Source organism: Cyrtonyx montezumae, unplaced genomic scaffold (assembly GCF_038088225.1).
Source record: "Cyrtonyx montezumae isolate F1298 unplaced genomic scaffold, pur_monq_1.0 scaffold_17, whole genome shotgun sequence".
Lineage (NCBI taxonomy): Eukaryota > Metazoa > Chordata > Aves > Galliformes > Odontophoridae > Cyrtonyx > Cyrtonyx montezumae.
The window spans coordinates 15,255,427-15,273,812 of NW_027071903.1; the positions used below are offsets into that span (position 1 = coordinate 15,255,427).

The window sequence follows — 18,386 nt, forward strand, 5'->3', positions numbered from 1 at the left end:
AGCTCCAGCTGCCTGAGGGATGAGGTGTCCTTGCAGCCCCTGCCACCAGCCTGTTCCCCTTCCAGCTTTATGTGGCATCGGTCAGGCCCACGTCTGCAGAGAGCTGCTTCATACCCAGAACCTCCTCTAAGTCATCCTTCCTGCAGATACTTCTCTTTCCATCCAGCTGCCAGGGAAATCAGTGGCAAATTCATCTGCTTTTAGAACCATCTTTCCTTTCCTCCTGCTGCCTGCAGTGCCCTTCCTAAGAGGTTGTGATTTGCCTCGCTTCTATTGTGCTCACGTGTATATTTATACCTTGTTGTGGTCCTCAAAATAGCAAGCATTACTCTGGCTGCATTCTGCCAGCAGTTTGGCATGTGACACCCATCGTAGCATCCCTGAGCACTGCCACTGTCAGCTTCTCAGATTTGATGTTCTGTATCTCCATTCCCATTTTACGTTCCCACAAAGCCTATTTACTCCCTCTTCTTAATGATGCCTTTGATTTTTCTCCTCCTACAGAAGCATAGACTGTTTCCATTTGCCTCTAGATTTCATTCTATGGCTGTTCAGTGATTTCCCCCAGCTTTCCTGTGCTCACTGCATCCTGGCCCTGCTCTTTGCCAGCCTCCCACACACATGGCTGAAGACTCAGCCCATAAAGTTTAGCAGGTGCTGGAGTGGGTGTGCGTGAGGCTGAAGTTGGAAAGGGAGGAGAGAAAATGAAGCACAAAGTCAAAGGATTATGTGATGACTGCATCTCTGTCCTGGAGAGCTTGCATCTGGGGGAGAGGGAGAGTGAAGGCAGCGAGGCTGAGCTCAGTGGGATGCCTGGGGGATGCTGTTGCCCCCACACCCTATGTTTGGTGGTGTCCCTTGCTCCTGCCAGCTGCCCCATGGAGCAGTGAGGGCTCATTTTGGAGTGGTGTAGGCAGGAGAGTTTAGAGGAGAGATGCCTGGGTTTGCAAAGGGACATCTTGAACTCTCCTAAGCCCTTTGGAATGGGACGTGCCAGGTTTTGTCATGGAGTTTACCTACCAGAAAGGCCATTTCCTCATGCTTTGTGAATACCATGCTGGCCAGCATCAGGACCTGAAGCATTTTCCCCACGGCTCTCCTAGTGGGGAGCTGGCATTGAGCTGGTGTGGCTGTATGCAACCATGCCCATCATTCTGCCTGTCCGCTGGGGTGGCTGTCAGAGAATTGTCTCCTGAGAACATAGACATGCTGGAGCTGACTTGCACCTCCAGTGCTGGCAGAGCACGGTAGCTGCCATAGCAGCAGCACAGAGCACTGCACCGTGTGATGCCATGCTGGGAGAGCAGCAGGAGCCAGCTGCAGCCACAGCTCCCACTGGGGAGCAGGCAGCTGCCTGCACGCCGAGTGCCCGCTGGGTGTCAAGGCAGGACTGCAGGAAACCACTCCGTTGCCATTTAAAGCTGAGATGCTTGCAGACAGAGGAAGCTGCAGCTGCCTTTTAAGATGAAATCACTCCGTGCTTGTGTTTTTGCTCGTTCCCCCTGCTTCCCCCGGTCTGCCCCTGAGAGCATGGGATGAAGTGAGGCCCTGCGCCAGCGCCCGGCTCTCACGCCCCTTCCCCTGCCCTCCCCAGGCAGACGCCTGCAGAAGGATAGCACTGCAGCAGCAGTGAGAGGAGGAGGACCTCGTTCAGCAGGGGCAGGGAAGAGGGGAACTGTGGAGGCATTGCGTGAAGATGCCGTTCAAGTAGATGACGAGGTCTGAATGCTCCGCAGATGGATTCTGGGCACGTTCCTGGGGCCACAAAGTGACCACCCCCGCTCCTGAAATGTGCTGTTGGCGGTCCAAAATGCTTCCATGGTAATCGCTGGCTTCACTTGAAACCTGGAGAGAGCTTCCTGGTGGCATTTACTTGGAAGTAAGAGCTGCTGAGGCAGGGACTGCGGGGGCCTCGGGGCTTCCCAGGGAGGCAGAACCCCTGCATTCAGCTTCTGCAGAAGTGATGGTATGACATTTCAGAGATACTGGAGCCTTTCATGGTCTGGCTGACACTGCTTGCTCCTAGCATTGTGAATTTGAGCCCAGATCAAGAAGGAGAAGTGGAATTGTGGCCGCTGGAGCAGTGTCCTGATTTTCCTCCTGGAGTGTGAGGTGCTGAAAGAGAAGCAGACATCTGTCCTGCATTACTGGACCAGCGTGACAGGAAAGCATGGTTTAGGCTCTTGGAGCTGCCTGAATGCATCAGCAAGACTCAAAGGCTTGAGAGCACCCCCCAGCCATCCTGCTGGGCGGGCAGTCATCAGGTTTAGGTACACAGGTGTTAAACTGGTCTTACGACACCAAACCACTGGTCAGGAAGGGTTGCTTCCTTCTCTACCTCCCAGGCCTGGTGACCTTGGGACACTGCTCCAGATTGCCTCTGAAAGCCCATGGCCATGGTGTATATCCTTTGGGGCAGGGCTGGCAGTCCTGAGCCACGAGGACAAGCATCACGGCCCCAGGGGCAGGAGCATCACCTTCTCCAGTGCGGCCAGATGTCACACATCCTCTGCGGAGCGGGCACGCTGCTGCCACGTGGCTCAGCTGTCCAAGGCTGTGTTTAGATCAGACGAGTAGAAAATGGTAGTTAGGGCTTAGTAGGAAGCTGAAATTGCAGCATTTGGCTCCAACGTGCCTTCTTGGGGAGGCTCCTCCTGAGCTTCCTCTGCGGTTTGGAGCAGGAGGGCTACCCTGAAGGGGGGGGGACTGGGCTGTGCCCTGTCCCTTGCTGAGCGGGGGACCTCCAGCGTGTCACCTCTGCCCTGGATTGCTCTGCTAAATTCAAAGCCTTGTAACTGGGAGTGCAGTTTGGGCTCCTCCAGCACTCAGAGATCGCAGCGAGCAGGAGGAAGCCAAGAGCATCAAAATGAGAGTGACAGAGAATGAACAAGCGACAGCTTGTGGGACAGAGAGCAGAAAGGAGCTATTTACCTCCTGGCCACTAGCTCAGGCCAGTTCAGAAGCACAGCTGCCAGCCCATATGGGATATGCCCTTGTGACTTGGACCACAATGAAAGGACCTGGATATTTCCACCCTTAGTGATGCAGCTTGCTGAGCCCGCTTAAAGGCTAGAGCCTGGCTTGGACCTTAACCTTGTCTGAAAATGGGGTTGGGAAAGCAGCTGGGCTGGGCGGGAGGCCAGGAGGGAGATGACAGCTCAGAGATTGGCAGGGAAAAGCAACTGCTGAGGAGAGAGGTGGCAGAAGCCCTTGAAGAAATGGAAGAACTGGGAAAATGAGTTGATAAGGGAAATGGGGTGAAAAGCATCAGATGTGCTTGGGAAGTGGGAATTGTTCCCACACTGGAGGACGCCTTGGGAAATGGCAAGATCACGTGCTGGGGGGTTCAGCTTCCTCAGCTGCTCTTCAGCTTGAGCAAAAGGTCCCAGTATCCAGAGGCAAGAGCCTGGTGCAGCTCCCACCGTTGCTCAATCCACCGGAAAACTGCTTACTGCAGTACATGGACCGTGGAGGAGGTGCCAGGGCTGCACAGTGGAGAGGAATCTAGGGTAGTGGGTTAGATGGAAGCGATCGCATCTGACATCTGCCCTGGCACAGCTGTCGACACTGGGAGCCTGCATATCAGCCCGAGAGGATCGCATTAAAGCAATGCCATTACCCTCGCTCCCAAGCTCCCACTCTGGGGCTGCCTGGGGATTAGGGAGAGCTGGGATGCACAGCGAGCTGTGAGCATGCTTCGGAGCTGCAGCAGCACTCACTGTGTGTAAGCAGTGCCCTCCTCCCTCAGCACACAGCAGTGCGGAAATCTGGTGCTGCTCCAGCCTGGAGGAGCGTGGTTAATGGGACCACCACTGTAGCCATCCTCTATCACTAGGTACTGGGTTTTGAGGAGCTCCTTTTTGCACAAGCAGCTCTGGAAGTGGCTTTGTTGCTGTGTGGACCCCTTCCTCTGATAGTGCCATGGCAAAGAGTGCAGCGTCGCATCCGCTCTGCCTGCCTGGCTGCAGCATCAGGGCCACCTCCATCCCAGCCTCTTTCAGCCTCTTCTCTCTGCATATACCAGACACGTTTCTCTCATTACCCGCAGCATTTCCCATCCTGTGCGGGCACACAGTGTATTTTGGCATGGAGATGTAATCAGGTCAAGGATTCGTGCTGCTCTGCAGTCAGGAGCCTCGTGGTGGCAGGTGGAGCTCAGGCTGTGTAGCAGAGAGGAGCTGGCTCCTTGGGAAAAGCAGGAAGGGGATGGGGAGAGCAGCCTCAACCGAGCTGTGGACGTGCCCGTAAGGGGTGGGGAACAGGAGCAGGGGGCTAGGGCAGGGGGAGCAGGGTGCAGCTTTACTCATCGCCAGCCCTTCAGGTTCAGAGGGGCTTAAATCCACTGGGATGCTGCTGCCTTTGTGCATAATAAGGCCTCTGAGAGGAAGCCAGCCAAGTGGCCTGAACCCATCACTCCTTTCCCCTCCATTCTGAATGGTGGATTGTTTGGCCCTCGGCTGTCGTTTGCGACATCAAAGCAAAACGTAGGCCAACTCGAAATGCAATTTGCAGGCCCAAACATCTGTTCTGTGACGCAGATGAAGCAGTTGGGTATTTGCAGAGCTGTGAGGGGGCCGCAGCCTCCTCGCCTTGCCCTTCTAACATGTGTCCTGGGGAAGATCAAATCCTATTAAGCCACCGTTCTACTTGCAAATTATACCATGAGAAATCTGCCCCTTAGGATTTCTTATCAAACACGACATAGAGGAGCTCTGCACGTGCTAGAAAAAACCTGCAGGAGCTCAGCCCAGCCTTGAATAATTCAGCAGCTTGAGCCGGAGGGGAGTGACAGCTCTCAAGGCAGCCCCATAGCAGAGAGCTGCATCCCAGAACCCACTGTCTGCAGTCCGTGGTGCGTGCCTGCTGCGTTAGTGGGGGCTGAGTACTCTCACGTGGTGTAGTGGTCCCAGTGGGTAAAGTCTGAGGCCATGGGGTTGGGCATTTTCTGGAGATGTCTGAACCAACTTGGTTCAGGCTTGAGTCGAGTCCCAAGAGCAAGCGATGGGTCTTTAGCCTTTGAACCCCAGACCCGATGGCTGCCCTATGGACTAGTTTCTCAACGCAGAAGTGCCACAGGATTCATCTGGCGTGGTGTTTTGTCACATGTAGGTTCCAGCTGTTTTGGGAAAGGAGTAAACCTTGAAGCCCGGAGGATTTCTGCTCTTCCTGTTCGCCACTGTGTTTCTCATCGTGCTTCCCATTCTTGTAACAGCAGTCAGAAGCTAACTTACACCACATGGGCAAATGTCTGCTCTTACACCACATGCTCAAATGCCTGGGTCCACGTTGTGTTTGCTGCTCGCTTTCAGAGCAGATGTGGAGACTTGAGGAAAGCAGCAGTGGGGTGCAGCAAGCCAGCATGGGTGAGGCTGTGTGGTTGGAGCAGCTGGAAGCCTGCGGGCAGCCAAGCCAGAACTATTTGAGTGTTGCTGATCTTCCCTCCTCAGGCTGAATTTATTCTCCGCATGCGTGCAGCGTGTGCCTGTGTTGCCATGGCCCCTTGCAAGCTCTGAGCTTGCTCCCTGGCTCTTCTAACAGGCCATAGGGATGATTTAGATTTCGTAGGGCTGGAGCTGAGATGTTGGATGCAGGCTCTGGTGTGTTGTAGACCTCTCTACTGTGGTGGAGATTGAGTTGGGCGTCACAGTGCTGAGCCAGCTGTTCTCCGTTCTGTGCAGCTCCGAGAGAATCCAGGTGACCCTGAACCTGGATGGAATAGTTCAGGTGTTGGACTGCCACCTTCATGACACGTCCATTGGGATGATGACCAGAATTGCAGTCCTGAAATGGCTCTACCACCTGTACATCAAGACTCCTCGTAAGGTAGGTCGGGACTCGGCATGTGAGCCCACTGCTTTCTCTTATGGGACCGAGTTGGTTGGAAAGGGGCACCCAGGCTTTAGCCTTAATTCCTTAATCTGCCGGGACCTGGATCAGCTGGAGTTGCTACAGAAGGACCAAGAGCAGCTCTGACTTGCCTTGGGGCTGCCACTGCTGGAATGCCAAGAGGCTTAGGAGTAAAACTAGGGAGTCAGCAAGCCCCCAGGCTGAAGCTGGTTGGTGGGACTTGGCTGTGGCATAGCTCTGCAGGAATAAGATTGTAGGTATGCGGTGCTAGGAATGGCTGTGTGATTTGGTTATGGGCCTTTGTAGCATGTGTAGTGGCTTCAGCTGTGCTGTGCTGGCCCAGAAGTAGGTCTGTCTGCAGACTGCTTTGTAACCGAGTGTCTGCCTGCATTTTTCATAAGGGGTTGGCTGCTATTACCCAAGTAGCTTAAGGGAGATGCTTCCAGGTGAGATGGAAAATGCTAGTGCAGCTTTCATCAGCCTCATGAGGAGTGCTAGAGGCCCTTTGGTGGGTGTGGATTTGACCTTTGGGACTGATGCCCCTCACCTCTCTGGTTTTAGATGTTCCGACACACCGACAGTCTCTTCCCGATCTTGCTGCGGACCCTCTCAGATGAATCAGATGAGGTAAGTGCTGCAGCCCCTGCAGAAGTCCTTCTGGAAGCCCACCGTCCCCACGTCCAACCTGGCTTTGAAGAAGCTTGGTCTGGTACGGTTGGGTGGGACAAAGGGATTTCAAGGACTTGGCCAGCATCAGCACCAGGGTGTTCGTTGTGCCCTGTTGGCTAAACGAAACAAGACCCAGTGCAGTGAGCCCACACTTGCACAGCTCCTTCCTTTCTCAGTTGGACTGGTTTCTTTTGCATCTTCAGAGAGCCAATCCCTCAAAACCTACTCATATGTATATTCTTTGCTTGCCTGGGAAAACTCAAAAGCTCTGAAATTCGAGTCCCAGACTGGGAGCCAAGACCCCAGTGCCACATCTTTACTGGGTCCTCAGTGAGTGGGACTTCAGACTCTATGTGTCAGCTGTGGACACAAGAGGGGACTTGTTTCCTGCAGGTGCTGTAAAATTTTAGAGGTGAGCCCTAACTAAATGCTTAAGCAGTGGCCACCAGTACCATCAGCTTTGCTTGGTGGAGCTAGAACTCAATGTCCCAAAGCCTCTCCTGTTTTTTCCCAGCTCACATACATTCCCCCCACTGACATGCTGCCCCAGGCTGCGGGGCAGGCTTCTTTCTTTCTCCCCTTCCCATGTCCTTTGAATCAGAAGTCAGACACTACCTCATAGTCTGTGTCAACATGCCTTTGAGACATCCTCTGAGCAACCACGCTGGGCCCAGCCAGTGAGCAGCAGTGCCGGGGAGAATCATAGAATCGTTTGAGTTGGAAGGGACCACTAAAGGCCACCTAGTCCAACTCCCCTGTGATGAACAGGGACACCTACAGCTCAGTCAGGTTGCTCTGAGGGCTTAGCCAGCAGGCTTGTTGCCTTGGCCTGACATGCCGGGCTTAGGGACAGAGCTGAGGGCTAAGCCTGTCTGCCCCAAGCTGTGCTTCAGGAGTTAGCTTTCTGGCAGCAGCTTGCCACCTTGTTGTTAGATCAGCAGCAGCACTGGGCTGGCTCAGAGCGAGCAAAACAAATCCAGCCCCCATGAGGGAGCCAGCTTGCTGTGGCCTCGCTCTTTGTGCCTTCCTACCTGCTCTTTGGCTTCTCAACGCAGAACTCTCCAACTCCGAGCTTGCTCCTTCACTTTTTTCTCAGTCTGGTCTTCTCAGTATTGGCACCTTTCTCTTTTTCTCGCCCCTGCATTGCGCTCTGTAGCACTTGTGGTGTTTGTGTGGGATGCTGGCAGCTTTGGCTCGCTTGGCTCAGGCCCTGGTAACACCTCTGCCTTCAGCTGCCCTGGGTTTGGATGCGTCCTGCACAGAGCTGCCAGTGATCCTCAGCATTTCTTACGCCAGACCTTCCTCGTGGAATAGAAATCACGTGCTCTCTGCACCAGATTACACGCTCAGGGGACCCAACCCCACAATAAATCCCTTGTGTGAGGGGGCCATGAAGGCAGAGGAGGGAAGGGAATGAGCAAGCAGGGAATGACTTGCACTTGCAAAGGCAAGCGGCTGCCTGGCCATTTTCCATACCCTGCTGCTTACGATGCAGACCTCTCCAAAAGAGTCCCCAAGCACACATCTGCCTTTGCAGTGCTCCAGAAAGCCTGCATCTCGCAGATAGGCTCTCCAGCTTGGCAGGAGACTGCTGTGAGTCATCTTGCAATTACACTGCTTATTAATATTTGAAAAAAGCAGTGAAGAAAGGACCCTGGTGATGCGTTTCCTCCGTGTGACATAACTGGGAATGGCTCAAAAGTAATTTTAAGCTGATTTATTTAATCCTGTCTTCTATTTATTTAAATGTTTGGGGGTTGGGGGGGTGAGATTTTTTTGTTGTCGTTGTTGAGGAAATCCATCGACAAGTCAATCCATTAAACATCACTGCTCAGCTGGCTCCCAACCAGCTCTGCTGAGAAAATAGAAATAGCCAAAGTAACAAGGGGGGGGGGGGGGGGGGGGGGGGGATGCTTCACGCTAGGCATTTTTGGGAAGGGTGAAGACAATCTGGGATGGCTGACCTGGAATGTCAGCGCCCAGATTTTGCCAAGACCCAGTTAGGATCTTTGGATGGTAGCGTTCTGGGCTGTGCCATGCTCAGGTTAAATGCAGCACTGCTGCAGAGGGCAGGATCTGCTCTTTGGGTTATTGCCCTCTGCAAGCTGTCTCAAAGGCAGCTCCTAGCTGGGCTGCTGGGCACGTCCCAGCCTGGAGCCCAGGTGCTGCACTCAGGTGAAGACAGCAGAGAAATTAAAATCAGAGGGGTCATCACTTCACATTTTTGTTGGCAGCGGCATCCTTTCTCCAGCTCCAACATGGAGTTCCCTACGTGCCCCTTCATGCTCATCTGCTGCCGTTGGTCTCGTGGGCTGGGACTTCTGCCTGACTCAGCAGGGCTGACGCACGAATCGTACAATCGCAAACTCATTAAGTTTGGAAGAGACCTCTCAGATCTCCACCCCCCACCGTGCCCACTGCCCACGTCCCTCAGTGACACGTCCCCGTGGCTCTGGGACACCTCCAGGGACAGTGACTCCCCCCCTCCCTGGGCAGCTGTGCCACTGCTTCACTGCTCTTTCTGAGCAGAAATTATTCCTAATATCCAGCCTGAGCTTCCCCTCATGTAACTTGAAGCCATCCCCTCTCATCCTATGCTTGCTACCTGGGAGCAGAGGCTGAGGTGGGGTTGCTGTCTGCTCTGAAGCATCAAGCCCAGCTCCCTCTGAACTCTACTAGAGGAAAACCCACCTGCCTTTATGCAGGCTTTGGAAACAGCAAGAAAATCCCAGTGATCTCTTAGCTTGCATCATTTGGAAGTGTGCTTCTGCACCCGATGAGCAATGGGGAGCTGGGGCCCTGTCCTGAAGCTGGTTAGCTGAGCCTGGGACGTTGTCATTCATGAGCATATTTTACTCCCTGGTGACAAAAGCGTGGTGGCTCCGAGCACTGTGCTTCAGACCTTGCTTTCTGGCAGCTCTCTGAGCTGTGCTGTCCTATTAAATCCCAGCAAATTTCTCCCGTTGCACCCGATTCCCAGCACAATGAAGCCTAACAAAAGCTTGTGCCAAAGCGAATAGCCGTCTTCATGAGGTTTGGTTTTCAGTTGTGCTCTGTTGGTTTTAGGTCCATTGTGCTCCAGCTCCCAGCCTTTAATTCACCACCACTAAAATATTGTGATCCCGTGCAAAGCAGAGAGAGTGCACAGGGGGAAGGCCGAGCGTGCCTGCCTTTTGTTTTCATGATTTGTATCTATATTTTGATATTTATGTGATAAATATTTTCCAGAGAGGTACTTCGGGTGCTTGGATACCGAAGCAGGGAGGTTACCCGTTCTCAAGAGGAGAAGTTGCATTTGAGGGTGTACTTTAGGGCTTTAATGGTGGGGTGTAGAGAGAGGTATATAATTTAAGTTGGATCACGGAAAATGCGGTCAGCCCAACCTTCCGTGCATGCAAGCAGCCCATGAGCAGCAGTCCCACTGCCTGGTGCAGTGGGGTGGAATGATACTCTCTGTGTGCCATAAGCACTCAAGGAAAAGCAGGGGCACTGGGTTGAAAGCTGCTCTGTGCTCCACGTCGTGCAGGGCTGGGAGGCTTCTCAGAGGGAGCCTGGTCCACAGGGAGCAGCTTGGCTCAGCACCAGTGTAGGGCTGCCATTATGTGGTTAGGGAATGAAGGGGAAGGGCTGCAGTACATGCGTACATACTTTGTTGTAGAGTTGTGTGAGTTGGAAGGGACCTTAGGGGCCATCTGTTCCCAGTCCCTGCAGTGAGCACGGACACCCACAGCTCCATCAGTGCTCATGGCCCCGTTCCCTGACCTCGGCTGTCTGCAGGGATGGGGCAGCACCACCTCTCCGGGCAGCCCGTGCCACTGCCTCACCGCCCTCAGTGTAAAGATCTTCCTTATCTCCAATCTAAATCTTTCCTCCTTCATCTCGAAGCCATTCCCCTTGTCCTATCATAACAGAACCCACTGGAAAGTTTGTCCCCTTATTTCTTGTAGCCCTTTTAGATAGAGAGAGGCTGCTATCGGGTCTGGCCACGTTGCTCTGGATGCAGCCCAGGGTACACTTGGCTTTCTGGGCTGCAAGGGCACATTGCCCAGCTGCAGCCACCAGTACCCCCAGGTTCTTTTCAGCAGAGCTGTGCTCCATCCTTCCATCCCCCAACTTGTACCGACAGTGAGAATGACAGTGACAGTGACCCAGGTGCAGCCCTTGTACTTAGCTTTGTTGGACTCCCTCACCTCCCTCCCTTCCTGCTGTTTGCTGATGCCATGAAGGTGAGCTTGCACAGCCTGGGAGGATTTTCCCTTGGCAGAGGGAGGAAGGAAGCCTTCATTCTGCTCTGCCAGCTGAAGCAAGTGCCATAGAGATGTGAGGAGTGCTGCTCTGTCCCCTCCCAGCAGCAGGCTGAAACCCAGTGGCTGTGAAAGAAGAGAAAGAAAAGAGCTTGGCAGGATCAGAGGAGAGAAGTCACTGTGCTGGGGGCCTGAAAAGAGCCCTGGTTATATTGCTGCTGGAAGATTAATGGTGGGCTACTCTTTCTTTTCTTGTTCTTAAAGCTGGTGGAGGGGGGTAGGATGTGAGTTTGCTTTTTGCACCTTGCATGCCTGGGGCCCAGCAAACGCTGCTGGTTGCACTCCTGGCTCTGACAGCTTATTTCTCCCTTCTCTGTTACAACTGGAAGCTTCAGAGTGAGGGGAAAAAAAACCCACCAAAACAGCATAAATGCCTCTGCATGCCTTGGGGGAGCCTCAGTGCAGCAAGGGGCTGCCTGGAGTGGCAGAGCATGGCGAGGACCATTGTGGCAGTGCTGCTCCTCCATCTCAGTCCCTTTTGAAGAAGCGCTTTTACAACCCTTCCTCTTCTCCTCCCCGGGGCTGTCACGCTCTGGCTGGGCTTCCATCGTCTGCTCTGCTCGGCTGTTGGTGGTGTCACGCATCCCTGTCATTGCCCAGGGACATACAGGGCTGTGCTTAGTGTAGGCATGCTTTAATCTTTTCTTTTTGTAAGGTTTCCCTTAAAGAGCAGCACCTTCAGGAGCTCAGTCTGTGTCCTTATCATGTGCAACTGATGCAGCACCCTGGCTCTGCCCATCTGTGGGTGTACCAGGAGCATCCAGCTGATGCTACACATGGGAAGGCACCCAAGGAAGCACAGGGGCTTCATCCACCTGCCCCTGTGTGAGCCAGCACACACGATGGCAGTGCTGCTACAGGCTCAATTCAACCAGAACAAGAGAGAAATGAACCTGACCTACATCTGAAGAGACCCACGGCTCCCTGCTCTGCGTGCCCTCAAAATCCATGCTGTAGAGGCAATGAGGAGAGCAATTTCACTGCTCCCAGGGCTGCTTATTTCGAACAGCCATGTCGAAATGTATTGCCCCGAATCTCATCTCCTCTGCAGCCCTCGGGGAAATCATGCCCAGAGGCTCGAGGCATGGCAGGGGCAGTCCTTACTGCAGGATGTCCACCACAGTGCTCTATGTCATTAGTGTGTGTTCTCAGCAGGGCATGGAATGGGCTCTCTGGGACCGATGCAGGGTGTAGGGGCTCCCACCCTCCTCATGTCCTCGCTGCAGGGCTACTGCACCCCTAAAAATCCCTTAGGGCCCCCCCCAGTGCCCAGCACTCTCCCGTTGCCTGACCCATCCCTTTTCTGGGAGCTGGGAATGGTTCTGTCCCTTTTGCTGAGGGATGGGACCAGCTCTGCTGGCGCAGCCGGCCCGTTGCCATGGCACTGGCAGCCCTGTGCTGCAGGATATTGCTTTCTTCCAGCTTCCATCGCAGGGATGTGCAGTGCATACCAAGTGCTCTGGCTCTGCTCTGTCCCACTGGGGCTGGGAACCGCTCTGCAGCACACGGAGGAGGTTGGGCTCCATGCCTCATTCCCACGGCTGGAGAACCCCAGCTCTTCATATCCGCTGCTCCCCATCCTCCAGGTTGTTATGCCTCCTCCCTCCTGGTTCTGATTTCCTCCACGTTTTTGTGATTATGAAATCCAGACCGTGTGGACGAAGGGGTAAATTGTGAGATTTAAGGCTTTGGGAAGCAATGGGGGTGTGATTTCAATTGCGGTCTTGTTGTTGTTGCTGTGGGAGCTGCTGGTGTCATCTGTGTGTGGGTGATAAGCCAAGGTGGGCATTGCTGCAGCCAGGCAGGGGGTTGGGACCATGTCATAGAACCACAGAATCATTAAGCTTGGAAAAAAACACTAAGAACACCAAGCCTAACCCCAATGCGTCCCCTTATGCCCAGTGACCATGTCCCTCTGTGCCACATCCTGCTCCATCCCTGCCCCTGGCTTCCCATCAGCCTCCTTTATCTCAGCAACTGAGGCTTGAAATCCCTGCAAAACCAGGAGGAGGAGAGGAATGAGTTTTCTCTACAGGGAACCATGGGCTCCCTTCCCTGTAAGAGGATGAGTTGATGACGTTGGTGACATCCCATGATGGCAACAAAGTCCCATCCATGACAGCATCACAGAGCAGCTGTAGGCATGTTATGGATTTGGGGAATGAAGCAGGGCTTCATTCTTCTATCCTCAGGGATGGTTCCTCATTGCCAAAGCTGCTGTTGTCATCTTTTCTCCTCCCCTCAGTTGCCCCATGCTGGGACTTCATTGTGTTTATGCCCATGGATCCTCCCAAGCATGGTTACCACTCACAGCCCTGAGAACCACCTGCTCAGGCTAATGGGGCCTAAAAATCAGCTGTAATTACACTAAATAACTTAACTCATCTGTGCAACACATTTTCAGGGGTCCCATTTTCAACTTGTGTACGTTATTAAAAACACGTCATTGGTTTTTGTTGGTTTGGAGGCGAGGATTTTCTTGGGATCTTAAATTCCCACCTTATGCTGCTGTACAGAGAGATGCCCGTGGCCTTGGGGAATGCATGAGAAGTCCTCGGCGTTGCACTTGGGTGTCCTGTGCTGGGTGTAGCCGTGCAGTGAGGCCTTTCTGGCAGCGCTTCAGCTCTGGTACACTCAGAGCATCAGGGAAGAGTGATGAGATGTCTGGGCCTGAGGACATTGGGTTGGAGAGGGACCCAAAATAGCTTGAGACATGAGAGGAGTCGGGGGGAAAAAAAAGCACCAACCTGTAATAACTTCTCCAGAAGTGCTATATATAGTTACACGGGCTGAGCAGATTGCTGGAATGAGGGAGCAGCTCTCGGGTGCTGAGCAGGAACAAACCCAGACCCCCCTGAACTGGGAGAAGCAAGCTGAGCTCCCAGCTGCACACCGTGGCGTGGTTTCCCCTGCTTCCTTGGGACCTGTTTGGATTTTCCCCTGGGGCAGGAAAGTGAAAAGACCACTAAGATCCACAAGTCCAACCCCAGCCCACCCCCAGCGTGCCCCCTAACCACGTCCCTCAGTGCCACATCCCCACAGCTCTTGGACACCTCCGGGGACTCCACCACTGCCTTTCCTGCCCCAGCTCCTGGGCAATCATTTGAAATCTTCCCTTTTCCTTGTTTTCCTTACGTCTTTTGTGTCCTGCAGGGATGTGGTGCTCACCATCCCCTCTCTTCAGCAGTGATTTTGAAAGGCAAAGCTCACCTGCACGCAGCTGCTCTGTGCCTGCTCACCCACACTCTCCCTCTCCACACAGGTTATCCTTAAGGACTTGGAAGTGCTGGCCGAGATCGCCTCTTCTCCTGCAGGACAGACAGAAGGATGTGGCCCCTCCGAGGCTGCAGAGCCACGATCTGGCCAGGTGGAGCTCCACGTCCCCATCCGAAGCAGCCAGCTGAGCTCCTCGGGTACGTGCCCCACACTGCGCTCTACGGTAGGCCTGGGCTGCCTGTGTTACTTTGCTCTTTCTCCCTGCTCATCTTCTGGGGTAAGAACCCAGCTAGCAGCAAGATCACAGAGCCTACCCCACTGTGCCCACTGCCCACGTCCCTCAGTGCCACATCCTGGCTCTGGGACCCCTCAGGGATGGTGACACCCCACGTCCCCGGGCAGATGCTGCAGAGCCCGCTGCAGAAGGATGTTGTTATCGCCCTTCTTCTTGGGACCCTGGGTGCCAGCCTCATTTCTTGCAAGAGCCCTCTGAGCCCCTAGAAGTGAGTCAGGCCAGGTACTTTCTGCATGTCCAGGTGCCCAGTGCACACACAGCTCCTCTGTGCCCACGATGCAGTGCATTGCCTGCTCGTGGCTGCGTGCACTGAATGTGAACAGTGGCAGTGCAGACCTTGGAGGAGAGATGCAGAAGGACAGTCCTGTTGTTTGGAGCGAGGGGGAAAAGGCCCTTCATTAATCATCCCAGCGCACTGGGCGGCTTTTTCCACCTCCCCCTGTCTGTGGCTCATCCTCCGCACTTCCTTGGCTGCCCCTTCTCCTCGGCTGCTGCTGCTGCTATTTCGGAGCCTCCCCATTGTGCTCCCCACGCCAGGTCGGCCTGGCCAAAGGCACATTTCATGTCAGCTGTGGATTGTAAACTCAGAGCAGAGCCAAGGCAGCCTCTCCCTGCGCAGCAGAATCAGCGCCGCAGCCACGCGTTCCGCTCCCTGCATTTGTTTTCTTTGAAGAACACCGATTATTTCCCCCCTCCTTGCACTGCAGCAGAAAGCAGCTAGGTTTTGGCAATCCCTGTGCTGCCTGGGGTGTGTTTTCCTGCAGCTCTGCCTGCCTGGTGCACGCAGGATGGAGGAGTGGGGGGGACACCTGGCGAGGTGCTCTGTGAGTGCCACCGATGTGCCGGTGTCGCGGGTGAGCCCACGCAGGCGGAGCTGCCAAAGGGCTTTGGTTCAGCTCACACCGATGGCTGGCTGAGGTTTCCTTCCTAGTGGATTATCTAAAAATAGCAGGCTGCCGTGGCCCCTCAGCTCTCTGGAAGAGCGACTTGGCTTCGGTTATATGAGTGGAACGCTTCAAGGGATTCTGGTGCTGCTCTCTGCAGCTGGAGCTCCAGCTCTGAGGAGCCACACAGGTTGCGATGCGTTCTGCTTTGGTTGCCTGGTTTGCTCTCTTTTTCTTTACAATTGTACCCAGGCTTGGCTTTTACCCAAAGCTGGATGCCCCCCAGTTCTGCAGGTGGGATGTCGGCTGCACAGGGGTCACAGCGGGGCTGGGAGGCTTCTGCGTCGTGGTGGGAAAGAGGGGGCTCATTGAAACAGCTCTTTTTGCTGAAGGGTTGTGGAGGCTGTTTTGGGGGTTGGAGCAAAACCAGTAGGCAGCCTGAATGTGCTGCTGGTGGAATGGTGCACGGTTGGAGGAAGCGAGGCCAAAGCGGCACCGAGGAGCTGGGTGTGATTGTGTGACTGCACCGGTGGGACAGGCAGTGTAGTAGTGGAGTGGGCAGGAGCAAACCCTCCCCAGGCACTCCTGTGTCATGCTTTGGCTTGGAGCTCTTTCTGGTAACAGGATGCCAGTGCACTGCCAGCACTGGAGGAGAGGCCGGGGCACATCGGTGCGACCCCCCTGGGGTCACCCCATTACCTTCAGAGCACTTCATGCCCTCGCTGGGAGGAGGAATGAGTAACCCTAGGTCTGCTTCTGTCCTACACCCCAGCACACAGCTCTGCAGGTGGGTGAGCGTGGCCATCTGCAGCCCTCGGGTTGGCAGCTCTGTGTGCTGCCCTGCCCACACCTGCTCCGCACACAGGCAGCACAGGAGGCAGGAGGGCCCCGGGCTTCCCCCGCTTCCTCTCTCACCCTTTTCTCCCCTCGGGATGTGTTTATGCAGTTGTTTCCCTGCCATTCACTCGGGTTTCCTTCAGATGCTTGGTGATTAGTCAGGAAAACGGTGTCCCACTTCCTCAGCCCGTTCCCAGCTCGGGGTTTTATTTAGCCGCTTTGTTCTCCCCTTACATAAGGTCAGCTGCCCTCCAACTGCTTCTCCCTGCACAATGAGGTGAGAAGTGGGGTGTGTGGGAGCTCCTCCTGTCTGTGTGGGACGGCTGAGCCTTCTGCAGTCCCTCTGTTACCTTCTCCCACGCATCCCTTCCCTTGTGCCTGCTTTTCCCAGGGCTCCGTGGAGGTGTAGCTGGAGGGAAAGCCACACGTTTTCTCATGGCCACGTCTCACGTTTGGCATCTCAAGTGGGTCAAGTGCTGCTGGAGCATCCCTGGTGTGGAGGCAGATGGGGAGCCATGCATCAGGCATCCTGTTTTGGTGACCCTTGGTGGCAGGAGCCGCAGGGGCTGGCACCTCCTTAGGGTGACCCAACCTGGCTTCCAGCAGCTTCTGCCAACCACGTTGAAGTCACGTACAAGCAGCAGAGGACCCACAGGTGGTCTCCACCGTGGCTAGCGCGGGTGCAAGCCCTCCAGCCTACTTTTCCAGCCCAGTTCTGCACAGTTGGAGGGCAGCACCTCCAGAAAGCTGCCAGCCCCAGCAGCTCCGTGCACACATCTCTTCCTGTCTGCACTGCTCCGCACAGAGCAGCACCACGACCCTTTGTTGTGCAGGAGGCACCTTCCTCTCCCTGCACTCCCTCCTGCCTGCCTTCCTGCCCCCGCAGGTGGTGGGGACACCGACGTGGCCTCGGAGCACATCACACCAGAGGATGTTTATGGCAAGGCTGACTTCATACGTGGGTGTGCTAACACGCTCGAGGTCATTAGTTTCAAGCAGTGGCACTCAGGATTCTGTGGATTACTCCTGAGGAGCCTGCTAACAATCCCTGAGAAACATGGTCTGCTTTCTGGGGACCACTCGGTGCTGAGCCATGTGCTGAGGTCTCCCAGATGGCAAAGCCGTGCAGGGAGGGCAGTGGTGGCTGCATGGAGAGCAGTGCAGGAGCAGGCAGAGCTCAGCCAGGGCCATGCACCGTCAGTGGCTTCAGAGTGTTCATTTCCTCGGCAGCATCCTGTGCTTCAGAGAGGGCTGAGCTGACGTCTCTCGGAGCCCAGCTGAGCTGCCGACACACTCACATCTGTTTCCAGCTACGCCCCATGCTGGGTTTTGCAGGGGGGAGCCTGCCTTTATTTTATTTATTTTCTTACGGCTCTATTTTTATCCTGCTCCGCGAGGCTTTGCTCCGATTGAAAACATCCTAGGGAAGGGAAGGAAGGGAAAAAGGCTGCTGGGGGAGGCATGGGGCAGATTCCCACGTCTCTACGTGGGGCTGTGCTGAGCTCCGTGGGGCTGGGGCCAGCAGCGTGCAGGGGTAGCCAAGGGAGGTCAGTGCTGGAAGCACTGGGAGGGATGCTGGGCTCCAGCAGCCCCATCCGCACGCAGGGCACGGCAGTGGGACATGAGAGCTGCTCTATCTGGATGCTGGCAATCTTGCTGGAGGCGATGCTTCCTCCCAGACCCGTGATCATACAAAGCGTTTTGTGAGCGAGGAAGCAGCCTCCAATTACCCTTTCGATGGGAATGAAGACGCAGCAGCCACTCTGCAGTGCTCCTTGCCAGCTCCCAGCAGCTCCCCCCCCCCATATCCCAGTCTGGGTCCACACTGAAATTGCCTCAATTACAACGTGAAGCCAATCACTGCAGCTAAACCAGCACCAGCGTCCTGGTGGGTGCTCATTAAACAGCTTACGCTGCTTTCACACGCATCAGAAAGGAATCAGTTCTGGTCAGATCACACTTAAATTCGGTTTCAATGGAGTTAAGCAAGCCTGCACTGGTTTTAATTAAGCCCAGTTTGAAACCAATTATGGGAAGTCAGCGGAACTTGTGTTCTCTGCGACGGTGAAGTTTGGTGCTCAGCGGCTGATGTTGGCAAATCCAACGCCCTTGCATTTGGGGACACTTTGGCACTGCAGGTTTGGAGCCTGCTCCATCCGCCAGGCAGCCAGGTGGCCTGAAGGAGCCAGGCTGCATGACAATATATATTTATAAGGTGCTTAATATGGATTCCTAATTGCCTGTCTCTTTTGATTTATAACACGGCCTTGTGAGCGATGGGAGCGCACTGGCGACATGGTGAGCACGGGGATGCTGCTCTGGGTGCTGCAGGAG

At 54.7% G+C, this 18,386-nt stretch overlaps 1 protein-coding gene across 2 annotated transcripts in view; it reads left to right on the forward strand.

Moving 5' to 3' along the window:
• VAC14 (VAC14 component of PIKFYVE complex) overlaps nt 1-18,386 on the forward strand; it is a 48,165-nt gene that overhangs the window by 12,509 nt on the left and 17,270 nt on the right. For both annotated transcript variants that reach the window (XM_065733426.1, XM_065733425.1), the window contains exons 11-13: nt 5,679-5,823; nt 6,409-6,474; nt 14,083-14,233. In XM_065733426.1, the coding sequence (XP_065589498.1) occupies nt 5,679-5,823; nt 6,409-6,474; nt 14,083-14,233 (362 nt within the window). The remainder of the gene's footprint in view (nt 1-5,678; nt 5,824-6,408; nt 6,475-14,082; nt 14,234-18,386) is intronic.